At 44.8% G+C, this 26,736-nt stretch overlaps 1 protein-coding gene across 1 annotated transcript in view; it reads left to right on the forward strand.

Moving 5' to 3' along the window:
* The first annotated feature begins 8,546 nt into the window (after nucleotides 1-8,546).
* c8b (complement component 8, beta polypeptide) overlaps nucleotides 8,547-26,736 on the forward strand; it is a 39,669-nt gene continuing 21,479 nt past the window's right edge. Inside the window, exons 1-3 of the mRNA XM_046357737.1 lie at nucleotides 8,547-8,848; nucleotides 21,289-21,428; nucleotides 22,816-22,914. Of these exons, the coding sequence (XP_046213693.1) occupies nucleotides 8,758-8,848; nucleotides 21,289-21,428; nucleotides 22,816-22,914 (330 nt within the window). The 5' untranslated portion in view covers nucleotides 8,547-8,757. The remainder of the gene's footprint in view (nucleotides 8,849-21,288; nucleotides 21,429-22,815; nucleotides 22,915-26,736) is intronic.

A 26,736-nucleotide genomic window follows, 5' to 3' on the forward strand; every position in this document is an offset into this window, starting at 1 on the left:
AATGTTTGACCCAAGTTAAGAAATGTAAAGGCAATGTTACCAAATACTAATTGAGTACATGTAAACTTCTGACCAACTGGGAATGTGATAAAAGGAATAAAAGCTGAAATAAATCATTCTCTCTACTATTATTTTGACATTTCACATTCTTAAAATAAAGTGGTGATCCTAACTGACCTAAAACAGGGCATTTTTACTAGGATTTAATGTCAGGAATTGTGAAAAACTGTATTTGGCTAAGGTGTATGTAAACTTCCGACTTCAACTGTAATAGACAGTAGCAGTAACGTGTGTGTGTGTGTGTGTGTGTGTGTGTGTGTGTGTGTGTGTGTGTGTGTGTGTGTGTGTGTGTGTGTGTGTGTGTGTGTGTGTGTGTGTGTGTGTGTGTGTGTGTGTGTGTGTGTGTGTGTGTGTGTGTGTGTGTGTGTGTGTGTGTGTGTGTGTGTGTGTGTGTGTGTGTGTGTGTGTGTGTGTGTGTGTGTGTGTGTGTTGGGTTGTCAGTGTAAGTCTGTGTGAGTGTGTGGGTAGAGTCCAGATTGTGTGCGTAGAGTTAAAAAAAAGGAGCTGTTGCTCTATCCTGGATAGGAAGTTTCTCTCTCTCTCTGTCTGTCTCTCTCCCTCTCTCTCTCTCTCTCTCTCTCCCTCTCTCTCTATCTCTCTCTTTCTCTCCCTCTCTCTCTCTCTCTCTCTCTCTCTCTCTCTCTCTCTCTCTCTCTCTCTCTGTCTCTCTCAGTATATCTCTCTGTCTCTCTTGGTTTATCTCTCTGTCCCTCTCTCTGTCTCTCTTGGTTTATCTCTCTCTCTCTCCCTCTCTCTCTCTCTCTCTCTCTCTCTCTCTCTCTCTCTCTCTCTCTTCTCTCTCTCTCTCTCTCTCTCTCTCTCTCTCTCTCTCTCTCTCTCTCTCTCTCTCTCTCTCTCTCTCTCTCTCTCTCTCTCTGTCTCTCTCAGTATATCTCTCTGTCTCTCTCGGTTTATCTCTCTGTCCCTCTCTGTCTCTCTTGGTTTATCTCTCTCTCTCTCTCTTTCTCTCTCTCGCTCTCTCTCGCTCTCTCTCTCTCTCTCTCTCTCTCTCTCTCTCGGTTTATCTCTCTGTCCCTCTCTCTGTCTCTCTTCGTTTCTCTTTCTCTCTCTCTCTCTCTCTCTCTCTCTCTCTCTCTCTCTCTCTCTCTCTCTCTCTCTCTCTCTCTCTCTCTCTCTCTCTCTCTCTCTGTGTCTCTCTCGATTTATCTCTCTCTGTCTCTCTCTCTCAATTCAATTTCACTTCAATTCAAGGGGCTTTATTGGCATGGGAGACACATGTTAACATTGCCAAGGTAAGTGAAGTAGATAATATACAAAAGTGAAATTAACAATAAAAATGAACAGAAAACAAGACACTCATTGAAGTTTCCCAAGAATAAAGACATTACAAATGTCATATTATGTATATATACAGTGTTTTGTAACGATGTGCAAATGGTTAAAGTACAAACGGGAAAATAAATAAACATAAATATAGGTTGTATTTACACTGGTGTTTGTTCTTCACTGGTTGCCCTTTTCTTGTGGATACACGTCACACCCAGTAGATATGGGAGTTTATCAAAATTGGGTTTATTTTCAAATTCTTTGTGGATGTATATAATCTGAGGGAAATATGTGTAACTAATATAGTCATACATTTGGCAGGTTAGGAAGTGCAGCTCAGTTTCCACCTTATTTTGTGGGCAGTGTGCAGTAAGCCTGTCTTCTCTTGAGAGTCAGGCCTACCAACGGCAACCTTTCTCAATAGCAAGGCTATGCTCACTGAGTCTGTACATAGTAAAGCTTTCCTTAAGTTTGGGTCAGTGACAGTGGTCAGGTATTTTACACTGTATACTCTCTGTTTAGGGCCAAATAGCATTCTAGTTTGCTCTGTTCTTTTGTTAATTCTTTCCCATGTGTAATTAATTCAATTCAATTTAATTCAAGGGCTTTATTGGCATGGGAAACATGTGTTAACATTGCCAAAGCAGTGAGGTAGACAACATACAAAGTGAATATATAAAGTGAGAAACAACAAAAATTAACAGTAAACATTACACATACAGAAGTTTAAAAACAGTAAAGACATTACAAATGTCATATTATATATATATACAATGTACAAATAGTTAAAGGACACAAGATAAAATGAATAAGCATAAATATGGGTTGTATTTACAATGGTGTTTGTTCTTCACTGGTTGCCCTTTTCTCGTGGCAACAGGTCACAAATCTTGCTGCTGTGATGGCACACTGTGGAATTTCACCCAAAAGATATGGGAGTTTTTCAAAATTGGATTTGTTTTCGAATTCTTTGTGGATCTGTGTAATCTGGGGGAAATATGTCTCTCTAATATGGTCATACATTGGGCAGGAGGTTAGGAAGTGCAGCTCAGTTTCCACCTCATTTTGTGGGCAGTGAGCACATAGCCTGTCTTCTCTTGAGAGCCATGTCTGCCTACGGCGGCCTTTCTCAATAGCAAGGCTATGCTCACTGAGTCTGTACATAGTCAAAGCTTTCCTTAATTTTGGGTCAGTCACAGTGGTCAGGTATTCTGCCGCTGTGTACTTTCTGTGTAGGGCCAAATAGCATTCTAGTTTGCTCTGTTTTTTTGTTAATTCTTTCCAATGTGTTAAGTAATTATCTTTTTGTTTTCTCATGATTTGGTTGGGTCTAATTGTGCTGTTGTCCTGGGGCTCTGTAGGGTGTGTTTGTGTTTGTGAACAGAGCCCCAGGACCAGCTTGCTTAGGGGACTCTTCTCCAGGTTCATCTCTCTGTAGGTGATGGCTTTGTTATGGAAGGTTTGGGAATCGCTTCCTTTTAGGTGGTTGTAGAATTTAACGTCTCTTTTCTGGTTCTTGGTCATTAGTGGGTGTCTGACTAATTCTGCTCTGCTCTGCATTATATCTTTTCAGAATTCTGCATGCAGAGTCTCAATTTGGTGTCCCATTTTGTGAATTATTGGTTGGTGAGCGGACCCCAGACCTCACAACCATAAAGGGCAATGGGTTCTATAACTGCAAAAACACACACACGCATTCTATGCCATCAAAAGGAACAGAAAATTCGACATACCAATTAGGATCTGGCTAAAAATTATTGAATCGGTTATAGATTCAAGAATTTTTAGCCAGACCCTAATTGGTATGTCGAATTTTCTGTTCCTTTGATGGCATAGAATGCCCTTCTTGTCTTGTCTCTCAGATCATTCACAGCTTTGTGGATGTTACCTGTGGCGCTGATGTTTAGGCCAAGGCTTCTTTTGTGTGTTCTAGGGAAACGGTGTCTAGATGGAATTTGTATTTGTGGTACTGGCGACATTATTTTGGTCTTACTGAGATTTACTGTCAGGGCCCAGGTCTGTCAGAATCTGTGCAGAAGATCTAGGTGCTGCTGTACGCCCTCCTTGTTTGGTGACAGAAGCACCAGATCATCAGCAAACAGTAGACATTTAACTTCAGATTATAGTAGGGTGAGGCCAGGTGCTGCAGACTGTTCTTGTGCCCTCGCCAATTCGTTGATATATATGGTGAAGAGGGTAAGGCTTAAGCTGCATCCCTGTCTCACCCCACGGCCCTGTGGGAAGAAATGTGTATTTTTTGCCTATTTGAAATCAAAGTTTATTTGTCACGTGCGCCGAATACAACAGGTGTAGACCTTACAGTGAAATGCTTACTTACAGGCTCTAATCAATAATTCAAAAAAGGTATTAGGTGAACAATAGGTAAGTAAAGAAATAAAACAACAGTAAAAAGACAGGCTATGTACAGTAGCGAGGTTGCATACAGACACCAGTTAGTCAGACTGATTGAGGTAGTATGTACATGTAGATATGGTTAAAGTGACTAAAGTGACTATGAATATATGATGAACAGAGAGTAGCAGTAGCGCAAAAGAGGGGTTGGTGGGTGGCGGGACACAATGCAGATAGCCCGGTTAGCTAATGTGCGGGAGCACTGGTTGGTCGGCCCAATTGAGGTACAATGTACTTTTTTTAACCTTTATTTAACTAGGCAAGTCAGTTAACCTGTTGCGACGAGCAATCCCGTATCCGGGAGCGTAATTATAGCCTCAAGCTCATTACCATAACGCAACGTTAACTATTCATGAAAATCGCAAATGAAATGAAATAAATATATTGGCTCACAAGCTTAGCCTTTTGTTAACATCACTGTCATCTCAGATTTTCAAAAAATGTTTTTCAACCATAGCTACACAAGTATTTGTGTAAGAGTATTGATAGCTAGCATAGCATTAAGCCTAGCATTCATCAGGCAACATTTTTACAAAAACAAGAAAAGCATTCAAATAAAATAATTTACCTTTGAAGAACTTCGGATGTTTTCAATGAGGAGACTCTCAGTTAGATAGCAAATGTTCAGTTTTTCCAAAAATATTATTTGTGTAGGAGAAATCGCTCCGTTTTGTTCATCACGTTTGGCTGAAATTCAGTCATTACAACGCAAACTCTTTTCCAAATTAACTCCATAATTTCGACAGAAACATGGCAAACGTTGTTTAGAAACAATCCTCAATGTGTTTTTCACATATATATTTGATGATAAGTCACTCGTGGGAGTTTGGTTTCTCCTCTGTTCAAAATGGAAACATGCACGCACCTGGAGATTACGCAATAGTTTCGACGGAGGACACTGAGAGGACACCTGGTAAATGTAGTCTCTTATGGTCAATTTTCCAATGATATGCCTACAAATACGTCACAATGCTGCAAACACCTTGGGGAAACGACAGAAAGTGTAGGCTCTCTCCTTGCGCATTCACAGCCATATAAGGAGACATTGGAACACAGCGCCTCAAAAATCTGGCTCACTTCCTGTATGAAATTTCATCTTGGTTTCGCCTGTAGCATTAGTTCTGTGGCACTCACAGACAATATCTTTGCAGTTTTGGAAACGTCAGAGTGTTTTCTTTCCAAAGCTGTCAATTATATGCATAGTCGAGCATCTTTTCGTGACAAAATATTGTTGTTTAAAATGGGAATGTTTTTCATCCAAAAATGAAATACTGCCCCCAGAGGTTCAAGAGGTTAAGAACACATTCTTATTTTCAATGATGGCCTAGGAACAGTGGGTTAACTGCCTGTTCAGGGGCAGAACGACAGATTTGTACCTTGTCAGATACCCTCGTTGTTAGATTATGCATATATGATAAACAGACAGTAGCAGCAGCATAAAAGAGGGGTTGGGGGGGCACACAATGCAAATAGTCCAGGTAGCCATTTGATTACCTGTTCAGGAGTCTTATGGCTTGGGGGTAAAAACTGTTGAGAATCCATTTTATCCTAGACGTGGCACTCCGGTACCGCTTGCCATGCGGTTGTAGAGAGAACAGTCTACGACTGGGGGTGGCTGGGATCTTTGACAATTTTTAGGGCCTGGATGGCAGGCAGCTTAGCCCCAGTGATGTACTGGGCTGTACGCACTACCCTCTGTAGTCCCTTGCGGTCAGAGGCCGAGCAATTGCCGGACCAGGCAGTGATGCAACCAGTCAGGATGCTCTCGATGTTGCAGCTGTAGAACCTTTTGAGGATCTTTATTTATTTTGTATTTTTTTTCACCTTTATTTAACCAGGTAGGCTAGTTGAGAACACCTTTATTTAACCAGGTAGGCTAGTTGAGAACACCTTTATTTAACCAGGTAGGCTAGTTGAGAACAAGTTCTCATTTGCAACTGCGACCTGGCCAAGATAAAGCATAGCAGTGTGAACAGACAACACAGAGTTACACATGGAGTAAACAATTATCTTTTTAGTTTCCTGGGGGGGAATAGGTTTTGTTGTGCCCTCTTCACGACTGTCTTGGTGTGTTTGGACCATTCCAGTTTGTTGTTGATGTGGACACCAAGGAACATGAAGCTCTCAACCTGCTCCACTACAGCCCCGTCGATGAGAATGGGGGCATGCTCGGTCCTCCATTTCCTGTAGTCCACAATAATTCCCTTAGTCTTGGTTACGTTGAGGGATAGGTTGTTATTCTGGCACCACCCGGCCAGGTCTCGTTGTTGTCGGTGATCAGGCCTACCACTGTTGTATCTTCTGCAAACTTAATGATAGTGTTGGACTCGTGCCTATTTTAACCGCACACTTGTTTGTGTACATGGATTTTATAATGTTGTATGTTTTTTCCCCAACACCACTTTCCATCAATTTGTTTAGCAGACCCTCATGCCAAATTGTTTTCACTGAGGAAATGTATGAGTCTGCTGTTAATGATAATGCATAGGATTGTCCCAAGGTTGCTGTCTCTCACTCTCTCTGTCTCTCTCGGTTTGTCTCTCTCTGTCCCTCTCTCTCTCAGTTGATTTCTCTCTCTCTCTCTGTCTCTCTCTCGGTTTGTCTCTCACTGTCTCTCTCTGTCTGTCTCAGTTTGTCTCTCTCTCTCTCTCTCTGTCTCTCTCCTGTCTCAATTTATCGCTCTCTGTCTATCGCTCTCTCTCAGTTTATCTCTCGCTGTCTCTCTCTCTGTCTCTCTCTCTCTGTCTCTCTCGGTTTGTCTCTCTCTGTCCCTCTCTCTCAGTGTATCTCTCGCTGTCTCTCTCTCCCTGTCTCTCTTGGTTTGTGTCTCTCTCTCTCTCTCTCTCTCTCTCTCTCTCTCTCTCTCTCTCTCTCTCTCTCCTTGTCTCTCTCTGTCTCTCTCTCTCTGTCTCTCCCTGTCTCTCTTGGTTTGTCTCTCTCTGTCTCTCTCTCTGTCTCTTTCCATTTATCTCGGTTTATCTGTCTGTCTCTCTTTCGCTCTATATCTATATCACACCCACTCTCTCGTTCGCACACACCCACACATACACAAGTACAATGTCACACAATGTCACAGCACACACGTGCACAATGCCATATGAACAACTGAGCAGAGCTGCTCTTTTTGAGGACAGACACAGTGGAGTAGAGGTCTACTCTTCCAACAATGAACCATCACCATGCCAACCACATTGCTGTTCTCTGTGCCAGCTTTTGCCTTGGCACGGCCCCTATGTTAGAAGTGGATAATTCAAGGGCATTAAAAGCGCTGGGGCTTCCAATTCAAAGTGTGTGTGCGTGTATGTGTTTTGTGTGTGTTTTTGTGTTCCAATTCAGCGCTCCTAATGCCAAGATCCTCTCTCTCCACAGTTCTGCCCTAGAAATGAATCTGCTCTGTTTGCAGCCTCCTTCCCTTTCCTCTATAGTAAATAGCACATTATAAAAAGCACTGACCAGTTGAGGCTGGTGGGAGGAAGACGGACTCATTGTAATGGCTGGAATGGAATGAATGGAAGGGAGTCAAACATGTGTTTTCCGGTATCTTTGATGTGTATGATACCGTTCCGTTTAGTCCATTCCAGCCACTACAATGAGTCAGTCTTCCTGTACCTCCTCCCACCAGCCTCCACATTCACTGACCCTATGTGGGGTGTAGACGTTTGTAATGCAGTGTTTGCTTTCAGCTTCAATCTGGGATTCGTTTTTCAGGAAAATCACAGAATGTCCCTTGAGGAATGGAAATAACCGTGCGATCTAAACATAACCCAAACTGTGATAGCTAGACAAGAGAATGACTACCTAGTTTAGTGATGAATTGGTATCAGCCATGTTCACTTTTTAACTCATTATAATGAAGACTAATGCAGGAATGTGTTTTGTCGTGTTACTTACCAGTGGCTAATACACACACGTTAGCTAATGCTAAATGTCTTCCCTGTCTCTTAGACTTCCAGTGCTACTCGAAGGAGGGACAGTGATGTACAACATGAGGACAATCTCTGAAGTATCCTACCCAAGAGGCATAGCCCTACTCAACCTGGCCTAAAGAATATAAAAGTACCACCACAACCCATGCGTTCCCTTTGGGAGGAAGTATTCACCAATCACTAGGTGGGAACTGCACTAAAGAGCAATAGAGGGACCATGTAATACTTGACCTTCTTTGAGGGACATTTTAGCCGCCATGTTAGAACTAGTCTAAAGCATTCCAGAGGGCCACTCCAAGATCTGCCCCTTCATCAGCTCTGAGAGATCACTCAGACACTCCCAGGATGAGCCTACACTGAGAGAGATCGGAACTCCATGGCTTTCTTCACTAAATACCATCACACTTCCCACAAAGGACATGGAGGAGAGCTCCATCTTAGACTTGGAGTATAGGGAATTAGTGGACTCCATCTTAGACCTGGAGCATAGGGAATAGTGGGCTCCATCTTAGACCTGGAGTATAGGGAATAGTGGGCTCCATCTTAGACCTGGAGTTTAGGGAATAGTGGGCTCCGTCTTAGACTTGGAGTATAGGGAATAGTGGGCTCCATCTTAGATCTGGAGTATAGGGAATAGTGGGCTCCATCTTAGACCTGGAGTATAGGGAATAGTGGGCTCCATCTTAGACCTGGAGTTTAGGGAATAGTGGGCTCCGTCTTAGACTTGGAGTATAGGGAATAGTGGGCTCCATCTTAGACCTGGAGTATAGGGAATAGTGGGCTCCATCTTAGACTTGGAGTAGGGGACAGTGGGTAGGGTGCAGTGAGGTAGGTGGGCCAGTCCATAGGAGGTTGGGGGTGTGTGGTAACCATCCTGGATTAGGGGACAGGGGAGTAGTCCATAGGAACTTTAGGGATAGTGTGCTCCATCCTAGACCTGGAGTAGGAAGATAGTGTGCTCCATCCTAGACCTGGAGTAGGGGGATAGGAGACCATAGGAGGTAGGAGTGGAGTGATAACCCCATGGTGGATCTGCTGTGAGGAGGACTGAGGACAGGAAGGACCCGGGAGGATGTCATCAGCCGGAGGAGAGTCAGCCAGCTTGGAGCTCCAAGCAGGTGTCAAAACCAGCACTCTGAGACGGGAGTCCAGGAGGACTAAAGGTAAACATTCTAGATACAAACACAGAACTACGTAGATGTAATATATGCTATGCAAACACCCCCCACTCATGTGAACACACAAATACAGTTATTCTATTTGATACAATTCTAACCCATCATCACAACAAACTGGAACATACACAGGGTACTGTACGTGCGTTACATGTTTCACCAACCCACACAAAGTACACCGTATTCTCACAGAATACACACCACACCCCAATCACACACACACACACACACACACATACACATTTCTAGACGAAATGAAAAGATAGACGCTTGTATGTTTGCCAGCAACCAGAGACAAGCTTCTGTCTGTATTGCATTGTTTTTATCCATTGCTCCATTGCACATTTGTCCAAACGGAATTCGCCTTTTCAAACCAATGGACACCTTGCCCCAAACTGAAACACGTTGGTCAAAATGCATTAAGACTCTGAAAACATTAAATACATGACACACATTAACTACCTCCATCAAAACATGCAACTTGTTATCTAATGAAAAGTGATTTCAATTCATTGTTACACAATGGCCCAATAAATACTAACTACAGCTATTAATATACCCTAGCATGGTTAACCCTCTTTTATATGAAAGAGAGAGACAGCCAGAGAGAGCGAGAGAGAGACAGAAGAGAGAGAGAGAGACAGAAGAGAGAGAGAGAGAAATAGACAGGGAGAATGTGAGACAGAGAGAAACATAGAGGAAGGGAGAGAGACAGAGAAAGAGAGATAGAGACAGAGTGACAGACACAGAGAGGGGGAGAGAGAGAGAGAGAGAGAGAGAGAGAGAGAGAGAGAGAGAGAGAGAGAGAGAGAGAGAAAAATAGACCGAGGGAGAATGTGAGACAGAGAGAAACATAGAGGAAGGGAGAGAGACAGAGAAAGAGGGATAGAGACAGTGACAGACACAGAGAGGGGGAGAGAGAGACAGCCAGAGAGAGCGAGACAGCGACAGACAGAGAGAGAGAGAGAGAGAGAGAGAGAGAGAGAGAGAGAGAGAGAGAGAGAGAGAGACAGACAGACAGACAGACAGACAGACAGACAGACAGACAGACAGACAGACAGACAGACAGACAGACAGACAGACAGACAGACAGACAGACAGACAGACAGACAGACAGACAGACAGACAGACAGACAGAGAAATCGGTAATACAGACATTGTCATCCTGCAAAAAACCTGGTATAGAGGAGACGGACCCACTGGTTGCCCTCGAGGTTACAGAGAGCTGGTAGTCCCATCCACCAAACTACCAGGTGTGAAATAGGGAAGGGACTCAGGGGGATGCTAATTTGGTATAGAGCAGACCTAACTCACGCCATTAAATTAATCAAAACAGGAACATTTTACATTTGGCTAGAAATTCAAAAGGAAATTATCTTAACAGAGAAAAATGTCCTCCTGTGTGCTACCTATATCCCCCCACTAGAATCCCCATACTTTAACGAAGACAGCTTCTCCATCCTGGAGGGGGCAATAAATTATTTCCAGGCTCAGGGACATGTACCAGTCTGTGGCGACCTAAATGCCAGAACCGGACAGGAACCTGACACCCTCAGCACACAGGGGGACAAAAACCTGCCTGCAGGTGAACCCTAACCCTATGGTGAATCACTAAAACAATACAGAAATACACTACGGAAAAAGAAGGAACATCACGTCAGAAATCAGCTCAATGTAATTGAAGAATCCATAGACTCCAACCACTTCTGGGAAAATTGGAAAACACTAAACAAACAACAACACGAAGAATTATCTATCCAAAATGGAGATGTATGGGTAAACCACTCCTCCAATCTTTTTGGCTCTATAACAAAGAATAAAGAGCAAAAACATATACATGATCAAATGCAATTCTTAGAATATGAAGTCTTAAAGACTACCAGAACCCACTGGATTCTCCAATTACCTTGTATTACAGGATAAAAATAAAGACTCTCCAACCCAAAAGGCCTGTGGTGTTGATGGTATCCTTAATGAAATGATCAAATATACAGACAACAAATTCCAATTGGCTATACTAAAACTCTTTAACGTCATCCTTAGCTCTGGCATCTTCCCCAATATTTGGAAACAAGGACTGATCACCCCAATCCACAAAAGTGGAGATAAATTTGACCCGAATAACTACCGTGGAATATGCGTCAACAGTAACCTTGGGGAAATCCTCTGCATTATCATTAACAGCAGACTCGTACATTTTCTCAATGATAACAATGTACTGAGCAAATGTCAAATTGGCTTTTTACCAAATTACTGTAGACCAGACCATGTATTCACCCTGCACACCCCAATTGACCACCAAACAAAACAAAACAAAAGCAAAGTCTTCTCATGCTTTGTTGATTTCAAAAAAGCCTTCGACTCAATTTGGCATGTGGGTCTGCTATACAAATTGATGGAAAGTGGTGTTGTGGGTAAAACATACGACATTATAAAATCCATGTACACAAACAACAAGTGTGCTGTTAAAATAGGCAAAAAAACACACATTTCTTCACAAAGGGTCGTGGGGTGAAACAGGGATGCAGCTTAAGCCCCACCCTCTTCAACATATATATCAACGAATTGGCTCAAAAAAGGTCCAGTCGCCAGGACCACAAATTCAAATTCCATCTAGACACTGTTGCCCTAGAGCACACAAAAAACTATACATACCTTGGCCTAAACATCAGCGCCACAGGTAACTTCCACAAAGCTGTGAACGATCTGAGAGAGAAGGCAAGAAGGGCATTCTATGCCATCAAAAGGAACATAAATTTCAACATACCAATTAGGATCTGGCAAAAACTACTTGAATCAGTCATAGAGCCCATTGCCCTTTATGGTTGTGATGTCTGGGGTCCGCTCACCAACCAATACTTCACAAAATGGGACAAACACCAAATTGAGACTCTACATGCAGAATTCTGCAAAAATATCCTCTGTGTACAACGTAGAACACCAAATAATGCCTGCAGAGCAGAACTAGGCCGATACCCACTATGATCAAAATACAGAAAAGAGCCGTTAGTAAATTCTACAACCACCTAAAAGGAAGCGATTCCCAAACCTTCCATAACAGAGCCATCACCTACAGAGAGATTAACCTGGAGAAGAGTCCCCTAAGCAAGCTGGTCATGGGGCTCTGTACACAAACACAAACACACCCCACAGAGCCCCATGACAGCAGCACAATTAGACCCAACCAAATCATGAGAAAACAAAAAGATAACTACTTGACACATTGGAAAGAATTAACAAAAATATATTTGGCCCTAAACAGAGAGTACACAGTGGCAGAATACCTGACCACTGTGACTGACCCAAATTTAAGGAAAGCTTTGACTATGTACAGACTTAGTTAGCATAGCCTTGCTATTGAGAAAGGCCACCGTAGACAGACCTGGCTCTCAAGTGCTCACTGTCCACAAAATGAGGTGGAAACTGAGCTGCATTTCCTAACCTCCTGCCCAATGTATGACCATATTAGAGAGACATATTTCCCTCAGATTACACAGATCCACAAAGAATTCAAAAACAAATCCAATTTTGATAAACTCCCATATCTGTATGTGTAATGTTTACTGTTCATTTTTATTGTTTATTTCACTTATGTACATTATCTACCTCACTTGCTTTGGCAATGTTAACACATGTTTCCATGCCAATAACGCCCAGGAGAGAGAGACAGCCAGCCAGCCAGCCAGCCAGCCAGCCAGCCAGCCAGCCAGCCAGACAGACAGACAGACAGACAGACAGACAGACAGACAGACAGACAGACAGACAGACAGACAGACAGACAGACAGACAGACAGACAGACGGAGAGGGGGAGAGGGGGGGGGGGGGGAGGGGGAGGGGGAGAAAGAGAGACAGCCAGATGGAGCGAGACAGCGACAGACACACAGAGAGAGAGAGAGAGAGAGAGAGAGAGAGAGAGAGAGAGGGCCAGAAAGTGAGAGAGAGAGAGAGACAGAAAGAGAGAGAGAGACAGACAGACAGATGGACATACGGACGGAGAGGGGGAGAGAAAGAGAGACAGCCAGAGGGAGCGAGGCAGCGACAGACACAGCGAGATAGCCAGAAAGAAAGAGAGAGAGAGAGAGAGAGAGAGAGAGAGAGAGAGAGAGAGAGAGAGAGAGAGAGAGAGAGAGAGAGAGCACGACTCCAGAGCTGTGCTGCTCCACCCAGGGTTTCATCCAGATGCAGCAGATCTAGAGCAGCTATTGGCTGGAGCCTGGGGGCTGGTAGTGTCATGAATTAGGTGTCATGGACGGGGGAACGCACACCCTGTCGCTTTGATCAACAGCATAAGTGATGTAATAGGACAAGGCAGCCTCGGAAAAATCACAGTGAGATTGAAATGGGATTGAATTGGCTGAGAGGGAGAGTAGAGAGAGAGTAGAGGGAGAGAAGGAGTGAGAGAGAGCAAATGAGGCACAGAAGGAGAGAAAGAAAGTAAGAGAAATGGCTCATGCTTGTCTCTCTCTGTCCCTCCCTTTCTCTCTTTTCATCCCTCCCTCCCATCTCTGCGGCCATAAATAAAGCCACTCCTGGCGTTACAGTAAATCTGGCTTCTCCTAGAACAGAGGCGTCAGCAGCAGGGTTCTGGGGCCAGGTCCTCTGTGGCCGTCTCACTGGCTCCGTCCGTCGGATCACACCAGATAAATGGCCGGGCTGGAGGATTTGAGTTAAGTGGATGAGGGGAGCGAGAAGGTCTATTACGCACGTGGCCATGCGATGCACAGGGCCATTGGCGGAGAGGCTATCAGCGTAGGCTTTAGCATGTTAATCAGCTGTGCTGCTGCAGGGCAGTTGTAGCTATCACTGGATAGGCCATTTAGATTCATAGAAATGCAAATGGTGTTAGCATGGAGATTGATACACACTGTCAGACAGCGCTGGGCTCAGAGAGGTGACTCACTGGGGTTGGGTGAGGGACCCTCTCAAGGTGTATTTGCAGGGCCAAGATGGATGGATGGATGGCAGAGTTTAAGACAAAGCCTGCGTTCATTTGTCTAGGTGGTTATAGAGTAGGTTAATGTAAGTGTTTTCAGTGGCAATTTGGTTATTTCTTTCCTGCAATTTGGTTATTGCCTTCCTGTAATTTCTCCCAATGATTTTCGTTGTTAAATTTTTTTTTTTAAATAAAGAATGAAAAGATGTATAAACTACGCACAATAGAGGGCAAATCCTTTTTAGCCTTTTAGATGTGAGCCTTTTTGTTTGAGGAATTTCGATCCCTGGCGTTCTCTATAGCCAGACCAGACATTAAACAAATCTAACCCTTACTGCAGTGTGCGTATGTGTTGAGATGGTAAAAGCAAGCCTCCCCTCTGCCCATCGGTGGCATCACTTCACTCAATCTCCATAGCTACAGTTTCTCACCAACTGTAATCTGTGCAACAACAACAACAACAAAAATGACTCACTTAAAAAAGAAAAAGCATAAATCTACAGTCAGTAACCTCTCTCATGTGTATTGACCTGGCAGGGTTGAGATGTCCTAGAAATTAAATACCATTATGGTCGCATGCATTTCAGCTCCGGTGTATCTTCTATTTCCAATCACAGTTGGGCAATGGTGCCACCTCAAACTCCCTCTAGTTAACCAATGTATCATCAGAAGTCTGACTATGCCATTGTCGGCTGCTCAGGGGTGTCATGCACTGACATTTTGTCAAATTCAATATACACCACATGTCCAAAAGTATGTGGACACCTGCTCGTCAAACACCTCATTCCAAAATCATGGGCATTGATATGGAGTTGGGCCCCCGGTAGCTGCTTAAACAGCCTCCATTCTTCTGGGAAGATGTTGGAACATTGCTGCAAGGACTTGCTTCCATTCAGCCACTAGAGCATTAGTGAGGTCGGGCACTGATGTTGGGTGATTAGGCCTGGCTCGCAGTCGGTGTTCCAATTCATCCCAAAGGTGTTCGATGGGGTTGAGGTCAGGGCTCTGTGCAGGCCAGTCAAGTTCTTCCACACTGATCTCGACAAACCATTTCTGTATGGACCCCGCTTTGTGCATGTGTGCATTGTAATGCTGAAACAGGAAAGGGCCTTGTATGCCACTGTATGCTGTAGCGTTAAGATTTATCTTCACTGGAACTTAGGGGCCTAGTCCAAACCATGAAAAACAGCCCCAGACCATTATTCCTCCACCAAACGTTACAGTTGGCACTATCATTGGGGCAGGTAGCATTCTCCTGGTATCCGCCAAACCCAGATTTGTCCTGTCAAGAATATCATCTATATTCTACATATTTATCTTGAAAGAGTATCAAATTTGGGGGCACATGATCATACTGTTGTAATCGTCGCCGTAATGATTCTGTCATTTGCCCCCTGCTAAAGAGTCATTTGACCATGACTACCCAGCTAAAGCACATCGATACATTTGTGTAACTAATGTGATCAGTGTACTATCCACTGCATTGATGATGTGCAAAATGCCCCTTCGCTAACACACTAATTGGTTTAGCGATTCATTCAAGAGGCACCCCGCCGTCTCGTCTGCAGTGTGTTCACTGCTACACGGTGTAGACCCAGGCCACGTCTCCATTCTCCACCCTTCTCCAGAGGTGTGCACCTGCGCACTCCACCCTCGTGGATTTAAAAGCATCCGTGGAAGCATTGGCTGGGGGGGAGTTTCCACCGTTGTTAAATCTATGAGAGAAAGTGTGCAAGTGGGAGAAGGGTGGAGAATCGGGACTCTGCCCTAATGTTGTATTCTAATTCCAAGTCTGTGTGCATTGGGTCAGGGAATGTGTGTATATAGTTTAGTAAATGTGTGTGTGTGTGTGTGTGACGTGTGTTTGTGTGTGTGTGTGAGACGTGTGTGAGACGTGTGTGTGTGTGTGTGTGTGTGTGTGTGTGTGTGTGTGTGTGTGTGTGTGTGTGTGTGTGTGTGTGTGTGTGTGTGTGTGTGTGTGTGTGTGTGTGTGTGTGTGTGTGTGTGTGTGTGTGTGTGTGTGTGTGTGTGTGAGACGTGTGTGTCTGTGTGTGACGTGTGTCTGTGTGTGACGTGTGTGTGTGTGTGACGTGTGTGTGTGTGAGACGTGTGTGATGAGGCTTGTGAATGTTACTTCATCCACACACGCAGGGGATGGAAAGGAAGGGAAGGTAAAGGGAAGCGTTGGCAGATGGTGCAGCCAGACTTGCCCCAGTCTACTCTAGACAGGCCTTCACACCCAGCCTCAGAAGACTAGAAGCAGAGACATGACAGGAGAACATTCTGTAAGACTGTCTAAAGCTGAGTGAACAGACAGACCAAAAGACAGATGGATGGATGAATGGCTGCATGTATGGATGCATACATACATAGAAACATATTGTAGAAATGCACACATTCATATTGCACACGTATACATTCATATTATAAATAGACACTGATGCATAGATACAGCCTCTGTAAAGTTCAAAGGTTGAGCTTCCTTAGGTGCTGGGCTCCCGAACCAAAGTTCCTGTTGCCAACGTCTCGTATCTGGAGGGCCACTTATGACTCTCCATCTGGTGCCATCATGCCATCTGTCCTTTCCTCGTCCCCATTTAAATGAGGTGGGGGGGGGCGGCGCAGCCGCTATCTTCTCACGGCTAGCGAGTCCACTGACTCTACTTCCGAACTGGTATGGAGCAGGGCTAGCGGTAATCGTCCTCTCAGTAGGTTGAGGTATTTTCGTCTCAGGTGGGTACCTTGAGTGCTTTAGTCTGAATTGCTCCAGAAACCTATGTTTACAGTTTAACTATTACAAAAACAGGTTTCTGGCAGTGCCTGCTATACTTTCATGTGGCTAGCCTAGCAAGCTACTCTGCAAATTTTGACTCTGAAAACACAGAATAGGGCATGGGGACTTGCTCAACCTTTTTGTAAACTCTTCCAGGAAGCCAAGAGGGCGTGAGTCACATCGTGCTTCTTCCCAAAGCTGGGAATATCACGCAATCATCCTCATTCTCTGCAGCGGTTGGTTCTCAAGTCTATTGTAGTGCGCTCACCGCGATGTGAACCCTGAGCATATACTGCAGGGGTTACCATGCCGTACCTAGAGACCCTGGCAATGCTAGCGTTTCCTACGCAGGGAGTGCGGGAGTGCTTGGGGTTTTTGTGGATCTTTACATAAATCTACTAAATTTCTCGTCAAGTGTGATTACACAGTTGGCATAGAGTACAGTGTAAAGCAGCACTCTACTGAGGGGACACAGATGGGGGGGGGGCTTAAATGAAACAGTACTGTAGTAGTACAATATATGTTGGTAAGACTTGATGATGGATGACATATGATATGATGCACTTTACGATGCTGTTTTATGATGCAGCATTCAGTATGTTAAAAGTGTATGATGGAATAAATCAAGATGCACGCTATAATACCAATTCAACATGACCTGCAGTGTGGGTAATGTGAATAGATTTGAGGTGACGATATGGTACAGTCAAAACACATTTTGTGAAGAACGAATATAGGGAAGGGATGAGCTGTCAAGTGAACCGCGCACACACACACAAAAAAAGCCTGTGTTGTGTGGTTTCTCCCTAGTAGTTATAGATCGTGCATGCCAGCTGATAACGCACTGGACCGGTCTCCAACGCTCAGTGACTATAAGAGCCTTGTTTTCTAGGCCTGTCCTCTAGCAGAGGAAACAAGAATTAGATGTGACGTTCACCTACTTGGAGAGTTTAATGGCTTAAGCATCTGCAAGCCCGCTCCCCCCTTTAGAGAGTTGAGCCCTCATGAATTAGTGAGCGACTGTGCATCACGGGAGGCCGCTGAGGGGGCGGCTCATATTCATGGCTGGAATGGAGTGGATGGGATTCTATCAATCACATGGGAACGCTGTGTTTGATGGGGTCGATACCATTCCATGAATTCCGTTCCAGGTTTTACCATGAGCCGGGCCGTCTCCAAGATGACGAAAGGCTCTCCACCTTCATTCGCAGAGGCCATTTCATTTGACCTTTTTCTCATCCTATTTTTATTTCTACTTCCCCAGGCAATATAAACACTGACATACTATTTCACTGAAATATTCAGCGAGTGGAGGGGAAACTCAATTACATTTCTGTAAGATATGGCATGTGGACGGCATCTGTTTTCAGCGGTGGAATGAGCTCATTTTGGTGTAATATGGTCTTAGTGTGCAGCTAGACGTTTTTTTGTTTGTTCGGGATAGTAAAGGCTGTCCTGCTTCTGTTGCACAGGCTGTAGCCACGCAACCCGTTTAAAATGCCCCGCTGACTGATGTGATGTACTGTATAGTCCCGTGACCTATAATAGTGAGGCAAAGCGGGGCCTGAAATAGTCTAAACTCTCCAAGGTGCTGTCGACCTTGATTTGAAATACCACTATCCCTGTGTGTGTGTGTGTGTGTGTGTGTGTGTGTGTGTGTGTGTGTGTGTGTGTGTGTGTGTGTGTGTGTGTGTGTGTGTGTGTGTGTGTGTGTGTGTGTGTGTGTGTGTGTGTGTGTGTGTGTGTGTGTGTGTGTGTGTGTGTGTGTGTGTGTGTGTGTGTGTGTGTGTGTCAGCAGCGACAGATGGTTAACACTGACAAACCACCTACAGGTTATGTAGAGACAGGTTACTCACAGACACAGACAAGTGGATGGTTTGGGCCGACATAATCAAAACGCGGAGGGGAAGACAAAATGAGAAACATTTCGGTGTCGAGGCGATGGTTAGGTGGGGGAGGATGATGACAGGAGAGACCGACAGAGAGGCCGGACGTACACTACATGACCAAAAGTAAGTGGACACCTGCTCGTCGAACATCTCATTCCAGGCCTCCCGGGTGGCGCAGTGGTTAAGGGCGCTGTACTGCAGCGCCAGCTGTGCCACCAGAGAGTCTGGGTTCGCACCCAGGCTCTGTCGTAACCGGCCGTGACCGGGAGGCCCGTGGGGTGACGCACAATTGGCCTAGCATAGTCCAGGTTAGGGAGGGGTCAGCCGGTAGGGATATCCTTGTCTCATTGCGCACCAGCGACCCCTGTGGTGGACCGGGCGCAGTGCGAGCTAACCAGGTCATCAGGTGTACGGTGTTTCCTCCGACACATTTGTACGGCTGGCTCCCGGGTTGGATGCGCGCTGTGTTAAGAAGCAGTGCGGCTTTGTTGGGTTGTGTATCGGAGGACGCATGGCTTTCAACCTTCGTCTCCCGAACCTGTACGGGAGTTGTAGCGATGAGACAAGATAGTAGCTACTAACAATTGGATACCGCGAAATTGGGGAGAAAAAGGGGTAAAATAAAAAATTTAAATAATAAAATCATTTTTTTTAAAAGAACATCTCATTCCAAAGTCATGGGCATTAATATGGAGTTGGTCCCCCCTTTGAAGCTACAACAGCCTCCACTCTTCTGCGAAGGCTTTACACCAGATGGAGTTGGGCCCCCGTTAGCTGCTTAAACAGCCTCCATTCTTCTGGGAAGATGTTGGAACATTGCTGAGGGGACTTGCTTCCATTCAGCCACAGGAGCATCAGTGAGGTTGGGCACTGATGTTGGGTGATTAGGCCTGGCTCGCAGTCTGCGTTCCAATTCATCCCAAAGGTGTTCTATGAGGTTGAGGTCAGGGCTCTGTGCATGCCAGTCAAGTTCTTCCACACCGATCTCGACAAACCATTTCTGTATGTACATTGGGGCATTGTCATGCTGAAGCAGGAAAGGGCCTTCCTCAAACTGTTGACACAAAGTTGGAAGCACAGAATCGTCTAGATTTGCCTTCACTGGAACTAAGAGGCCTAACCCGAATCATGGAAAACAGCCCCAGACCATTATTCCTCCTCCACCAAACTTTGCAGTTGGTACTGTGCATTGGGCCAGGTAGCGGTGTCCTGGCATCCGCCAAACCCAGATTCGTCCGTTGGACTGCCAGATGGTGAAACGTGATTCATCACTCCGGAGAATGCATTTCCACTGCTCCAGAGTCCAATGGTAGCGAGCTTTACATCACTCCAGCCGACGCTTGGCATTGCGCATGGTGATCTTAGGCTTGTGTGTGACTGCTCAGCCATGAAAACCCATTTCTTGGAAGCTCCCAACGAACAGTTCTTGTGCTGACTTTTCTTACAGAAACAGTTTGGAACTCGGTAGTGAGTGTTGCAACCAAGGACAGATTATTTTTATGCACTACGCGGTTCAGCACTACGCGGTCCCATTCTGTGAGCTTGTGTGGCCTACCACTTTATGGATGAGCCGTTGTTGCTCCAAGAGGTTTCCACTTCACAATAACAGCACTTACATTTGACTGGGACAGCTCTAACGGGGCCGAAATTTGAGGAAATGACTTGTTGGAAAGGTGGCATCCTATGACGGTTCCACATTGAAAGTCACTGAGCTCTTCAGTAAGGCCATTCTACTGACAATGTTTGTCTATGGAGATTGCATGGCTGTGTGCTCGATTGTATACACCTGTCAGCAACGGGTGTGGCTGAAATAGCCGAATCTACTAATTTCAAGGGGTGTCCACATATACATTTGTGTGTATACCAAAAGAGCCTGTCGCAAGTCAGACAAAGATATTTCCTCCATCTCCCACACCTCACTCTCTCTCTCCCCCTCTGCCTCTCTCTTCCCTCTCTCCCTCCTCTTTTCCCATCCATCCATCACCCATAGGGGGCTTATGGGATTGTGGGCGTGCGCTGGACCGAGATGATTCCTCTCAATAGCAACCTTTCATGCTGTTTATCACCAGCCAAAAGCTCCCATGGGAACAGAGGGGAGGGTGCAGTGACCCCCTGCCCCCCGGAATGTCCTGCCGGGATAGGTGGTGCTGGATTGTTCAGTTGTCAAGTTGTTATCTGATGTGGTTTAGCCCTACAGTACAGTGGGTTATTTAGAATTTGGCATATTAGTCCTTAGATTTGATTTTTTTCTATTTCAAATGTATTTTTTTTCACTCAGTCAGAAAACAAGGAGGATCAAGACCCTCTTCATGGTATAAAAAGTCCTTTGTTGCTGTGGCATGTTGTTCAGGAGACCAGATTCTAAGAAGCCCCTGATGTGTTTTGGCGTCATAGCCTTCGTTAGGGAGACAGGATGATGAAGGATGATGCTCTAGTTTTCTCCTGAGACATTTGATATTAATATTCCATAAATATGTATTTTCCCCACCTACAGTACCCCTCTACCTTCGCATGCCCAGACATAGACACAGACACACACACTTCTGAGCTACTAAAATCAGTTGAACTGACATGTTCCTGCTACAGTACCTGTAATTTATCATTTCTCTCTCTTCTCCTCTCTCACTCACTCTCCCTCTCTCTGTACCCCCCCTCTCTCTGTACCCATTCCCTCTCTCTCTCTGTCCTTCTCTCTCTCTCCTGCTGTACCCCCCTCTCTCCCTCTATACCCCCCCCTCTCTCTGTACCCCTCCCCTCTCTCTCTCCCTCTCTCTCTGTACCGCCCCTCCCCCCTCTCTCTCGCCCTGTCCGTATCTCTCCCTCTCTCTGCAGGTCAGGACCGCAGTGAGGCGGGGCTGATTAAGCGTTTCCGTGGTGATGGCGTGCGCTACAAGGCCAAGCTGATTGGGATTGATGAGGTGACAGCGGCGCGTGGGGACAAGCTGTGCCAGGACTCCATGATGAAGCTCAAGGTGTGCGTGCGCACGCGTGAGCGTCTGATAACGAGGGCAGTGCCTTGCACTTAGGAGAGGGTGGTGGTATTCACGTCACAATACGTTGACAAAATACATTGAAACAGTGTTGATTCAACCAGTTTGTGCCCAGTTCTATTACATCTCTTCTGGACGATTTAAACCATGCTGGAGACATAGTGGCATTCCCGCACAGCCAGCAGGCAAATCCATCTCCTGCTCTGATCCTCTCAAATCAGATGTAGTGTGAGTTGCTCCACCTGTCCAATAACACAACAAGCAGGAGTCTTGTAGATCCACGCTGTGACATTTGAACAGTGACCTGCCTATGACTCCCATATCCAGCGGTCACTGCTAGTTACAGTCAATGCTCTTATGTCAATACAGGCATGCTGTTATCTAGACAGGCAGAGGAGGGGGATGGAGGGATGGAATAGAGGAGGGGAAGGGGTCTCTATCGAACTGCCTCTCTAAGCTTGAGGACTTAATCCACCAAATGGAGAAGCCGATTGTCGTTGGACAACAGCCATAGACTCCCCTCTCTCCACTATTCATTGGATCGCTCTTTGTTTCCCGCTCTGGAGAATGGGGAGGGAGAGAGTTTGATGGTTGATGTTTTCAAAGCGTCTCTGTATTAAGGGCTGAGGCGCCGAGCTTATGCTGAGGTTGAAGAGAGGAGAGGGGAGGGGGGGGGGGGTATAGTGTACTGGTAGTGTACAGGGTCGCTCGCTCAACCCTCCTCAACGTGACTGGGGTTCCAGGGTTGTCAGACGTGTTCAGCGTTCACAATGAGGTTCTGTCTTCTTTCTCTTCTCACACAGCTTCGTTACATGAAAGACATGTCAGGCGTGCGTTAGCGAGGGAGGGTCGTGCCTCGGTATAAGTCTGAGGAACATGCAGGAAATGTTAATTGTTTCTGTAAGGGGGAAAAGCAGCTAAGATGCATGGGAACATCTACTTCAAAGGCTCTGTGGTTGTTCAGTCAGCAAGACGTGACGGAAGTGCCTCAGCGAGGTGTAGGTTATGGTCGGTCAGCAGAATACGTTCAGTCAGCACAACTCAAACTAGCTACATTGTAGTTTGGCGGCTTGTGTCACGAGGTGCAGGCAGCAGCAGCCTACTTAAGAAACCAGCCTCTCAAATACTAAACAATAAAAGACTGTGGTGAAAAAGAAAAACACTTAAGTGTTGAGAGAAGGAGGGTTCAAAAGGAGCAACATGAAAGAACGTTCTGTCCTATTGCACCTTATGTAACATCTGCCACCCTCTTCCCTTCCCTCTCCCCCCTGTCATATTTACCTGAGTAGTGAGTCGGGCGGTATGCTGTGCTGTCTTTCGTGCTGAGCGTATTCCCCTTCATCGCCCTGTGTATCTTCCTTTCCTCCAGGGAATGGCTACGTCGGCGCGCTCCAAAGGAGAGCACAAGCAGAGAGTCTTCCTGACCATCTCCTTCGGGGGGATCAAGATTTACGACGAGAGATCAGGGGTGAGTGAGTGATGGGGCTCCACTGCGTAGCCGCGCCGCCAGGCCTGCCCATCGGCTGAGCTGAGTTACGCAGCCAGGCCTCAGCCCCAGCGGCACTGAACCTTTATAGGACATTCAAGTTCAATCGCAGTCATGTAGAAAAAGGGCAGCCATCTTGTGCGCCTACCTGGCATATGGTGCAGTTGACATGCCAAACGAATACGACAAAAGTAGATCGATATAAACATTGTGTAGGGTGTCCAATCAAAAACGCATCTTTTGACCAATGGGTAAAAGAGATACTCCTCTAGGAAAACCAATCATCCAAATGGAGGCCAGAGGAAAGAAGTAGTAAAAAATCAGGAAAATAGGCTACCGCCGTGGAACCCGTGGAATATTACATACAACAATATGGAGGTAGGATTAATATCGATTTTGCGACATGACATGTAATGTTTTCATACTTTAGTATGCGCTTTTCCTATAAATGCGAAATTTGTGTTATTTAAAAAATAAATAAAAAATCTCACAAAAACAAGTGTAGCCTATGTCTGTGAAATGTCAATGGAGAGCTGAGCGTAGAACAAACTTTTTTACTTTGGAACCCTCTTACATTTAATTTGGCTCGTATCATGCTAGTTTAGATTTTTGCAACCCGCGGAAACGACTTTGCATTGACCACCAAAACATGTACAATCCTCAAGTTGCTACGAGAATGCAGCACTGCTCTGTCAACAGAGCCCAGTGCTTATTATCGGATGTATTTTGTTACGAAATCTGACTTCTTGGATATAATGTTAATGACATGTTAGAGAAAGATCTCACTGAATGATTCAGAACATGAAGAATCATTATTTGTCTTGGTAAAATCTATTTTATAACATAAGGATGTGACATTTCATCACCAAGGCACTTTTTCACCCACTCAGAGTGGAAGGATGCTCTGCATTATGGTAAAAATGTCATCAAGCCTTCTAATTGGCTAGGTGGAAATGTCGCAAATTGCTTCCACCCATGTAATCCTTAGATCTATTATCCTGTGTAGTGTCGTGTCTTTTGGACTATCATTAATGTGAAGACTGTTATATTATCAAATCAATTCTCTAGGTGTAATTATTATGTGATTCAACTATTTACGTAAATATTAATTAACTAGGAAGTCGGGCACCACAGGAAATTGTTGTTTAAAGAGTTACTATTTCCTGAACTTAACTCTCCTCAGATATTTTCATATCTTATTGATTAGAGTCACTTATTAATGTATTATTACCTCATCAGTCATATTATGATTGTCGCAAACTCTTGGATATCTGCACGAACCCTAGCATAAATGATGAATCAGCGATATACCAATTGGCTAAATTATGTATTTACTAACTAATTAAATAATCACACAGAAGTACATAAACACACACAGGATAGGTTATACATTGGTTACTACTATGATACAATAAAAAGTCCCTAGTGGACTAAACCGACATGATGGCTTGTTTCACCAAATTAAAAGGGAGGGGCAAGGAAGAAAGAGCAGGATAAAAGACAAAGAACCCCAATATTGTACACACAAGAACTATGCTCATGGAAATGCTAATAATACTTTGCACATGAACAGCCGCTCATTTGAAAGGAATTGCAATTTACATATTTATGAGTGTAGGCCTTTGTTGTCTCTCTCTGTGATCGCCGGTCTGTCTGCTGGAGAGTCAGTCGACAGAAAGTCTCTGGTTTGTCCACCAGAGATCAAAGTCTTTCGTAGTTGTAGCTTGTTAAAATGGATACATCAGGTGTACCAATGGTCGTTCAATAGTGAAATGTTCTCCCGAATGGATTTTTCAGAGTACCATTTGGTCGTTCGATCAGTCGCGTTTACCAGACTAAAGTACTTAAACAGCTGCAGACTGAATGTGTAGTCTTTAGTTTTGTAGATTGCTTAACCATTCGTGACATCCAGTTCACGCCTTAGTCTGCTTGGTCTATAGGGTGGTAGATTTCTTAACCATTTGTAACGTATTCAGCTGGTGCTGCACGTAACTGTTCTAATGTACATTTTGTCGGAAGTGGGTTTTATACACTTCTGGCAAAAGGGGGCGTTCCATGACGCCGATGTAATGTCTGTGTTCATGTGAGCGTGGCCACTGACTTGGTTTAGACTTCATATGAAAAACAATTCTCTCATTTAGAAGGCTAACATTACATTACATCTTCTCACAAATAGTTTCATATACAGTGGGGAGAACAAGTATTTGATACACTGCCGATTTTGCAGGTTTTCCTACTTACAAAGCATGTAGAGGTCTGTAATTTTTATCATAGGTACACTTCAACTGAATCCAGAAAATCATATTGTATTTTTAAGTAATTAATTTGCATTTTATTGCATGACATAAGTATTTGATACATCAGAAAAGCATAACTTATTATTTGGTACAGAACCTTTGTTTGCAATTACAGAGATCATACGTTTCCTGTAGTTCTTGACCAGGTTTGCACACACTGCAGCAGGGATTTTGGCCCACTACTCCATACAGACATTCTCCAGATCCTTCAGGTTTTGGGGATGTCGCTGGGCAATACGGACTTTCAGCTCCCTCCAAAGATTTTCTATTGGGTTCAGGTCTGGAGACTGGCTAGACCACTCCAGGACCTTGAGATGCTTCTTACGGAGCCACTCCTCAGTTGCCCTGGCTGTGTGTTTCGGGTCGTTGTCATGCTGGAAAACCCAGCCATGACCCATCTTCAATGCTCTTACTGAGGGAAGGAGGTTGTTGGCCAAGATCTTGCGATACATGGCCCCATCCATCCTCCCCTCAATATGGTGCAGTCGTCCTGTCCCCTTTGCAGATAAGCATCCCCAAAGAATGATGTTTCCACCTCCATGCTTCACGGTTGGGATGGTGTTCTTGGGGTTGTACTCATCCTTCTTCGTCCTTCAAACACAGCGAGTGGAGTTTAGACCAAAAAGCTCTATATTTGTCTCATGACCTTCTCCCATTTCTCCTCTGGATCATCCAGATGGTCATTACCAAACTTCAGACAGGCCTGGACATGCGCTGGCTTGAGCAGGAGGACCTTGTGTGCACTGCAGGATTTTAATCCATGACGGCGTAGTTTGTTACTAATGGTTTTCTTTGAGACTGTGGTCCCAGCTCTCTTCAGGTCATTGACCAGGTCCTGCCATGTAGTTCTGGGCTGATCCCTCACCTTCCTCATGATCATTGATGCCCCACGAGTTGAGATCTTGCATGGAGTCCCAGACCGAGGGTGATTAACCGTCATCTTCCATTTTCTAATAATTGCGCCAAAAGTTGTTGCTTTCTCACCAAGCTGCTTGCCTATTGTCCTGTAGCCCATCCCAGCCTTGTGCAGGTCTACAATTTATCCCAGATGTCCTTACACAGCTCACTGGTCTTGGCCATTGTGGAGAGGTTGGAGTCTGTTTGATTGAGTGTGTGGACAGGTGTCTTTTATACAGGTAACGAGTTCAAATAGGTGCAGTTAATACAGGTAATGAGTGGAGAACAGGAGGGATTCTTTAAAAAAACTAACAGGTCTGTGAGAGCCGGAATTCTTACTGGTTGTTAGGTGATCAAATACTTATGTCATACACTAACATGCAAATGAATTACTTAAAAATCATACAATGTGATTTTCTGGATTTTTGTTTTAGATTCCGTCTCTCACAGTTGAAGTGCACCTATGATAAAAATTAGACCTCTACATGCTTTGTAAGTAGGAAAACCTGCAAAATCGGCAGTGTGTCAAATACTTGTTCTCCCCACTGTATGTTCATATACGTTCCCCCACATTTGGATGTGACCCTGACGACTGGGAAATATATACATT

The sequence above is a fragment of the Oncorhynchus gorbuscha genome, linkage group LG08, assembly GCF_021184085.1.
Source record: "Oncorhynchus gorbuscha isolate QuinsamMale2020 ecotype Even-year linkage group LG08, OgorEven_v1.0, whole genome shotgun sequence".
In the NCBI taxonomy this organism is placed as follows: Eukaryota; Metazoa; Chordata; class Actinopteri; order Salmoniformes; family Salmonidae; genus Oncorhynchus; species Oncorhynchus gorbuscha.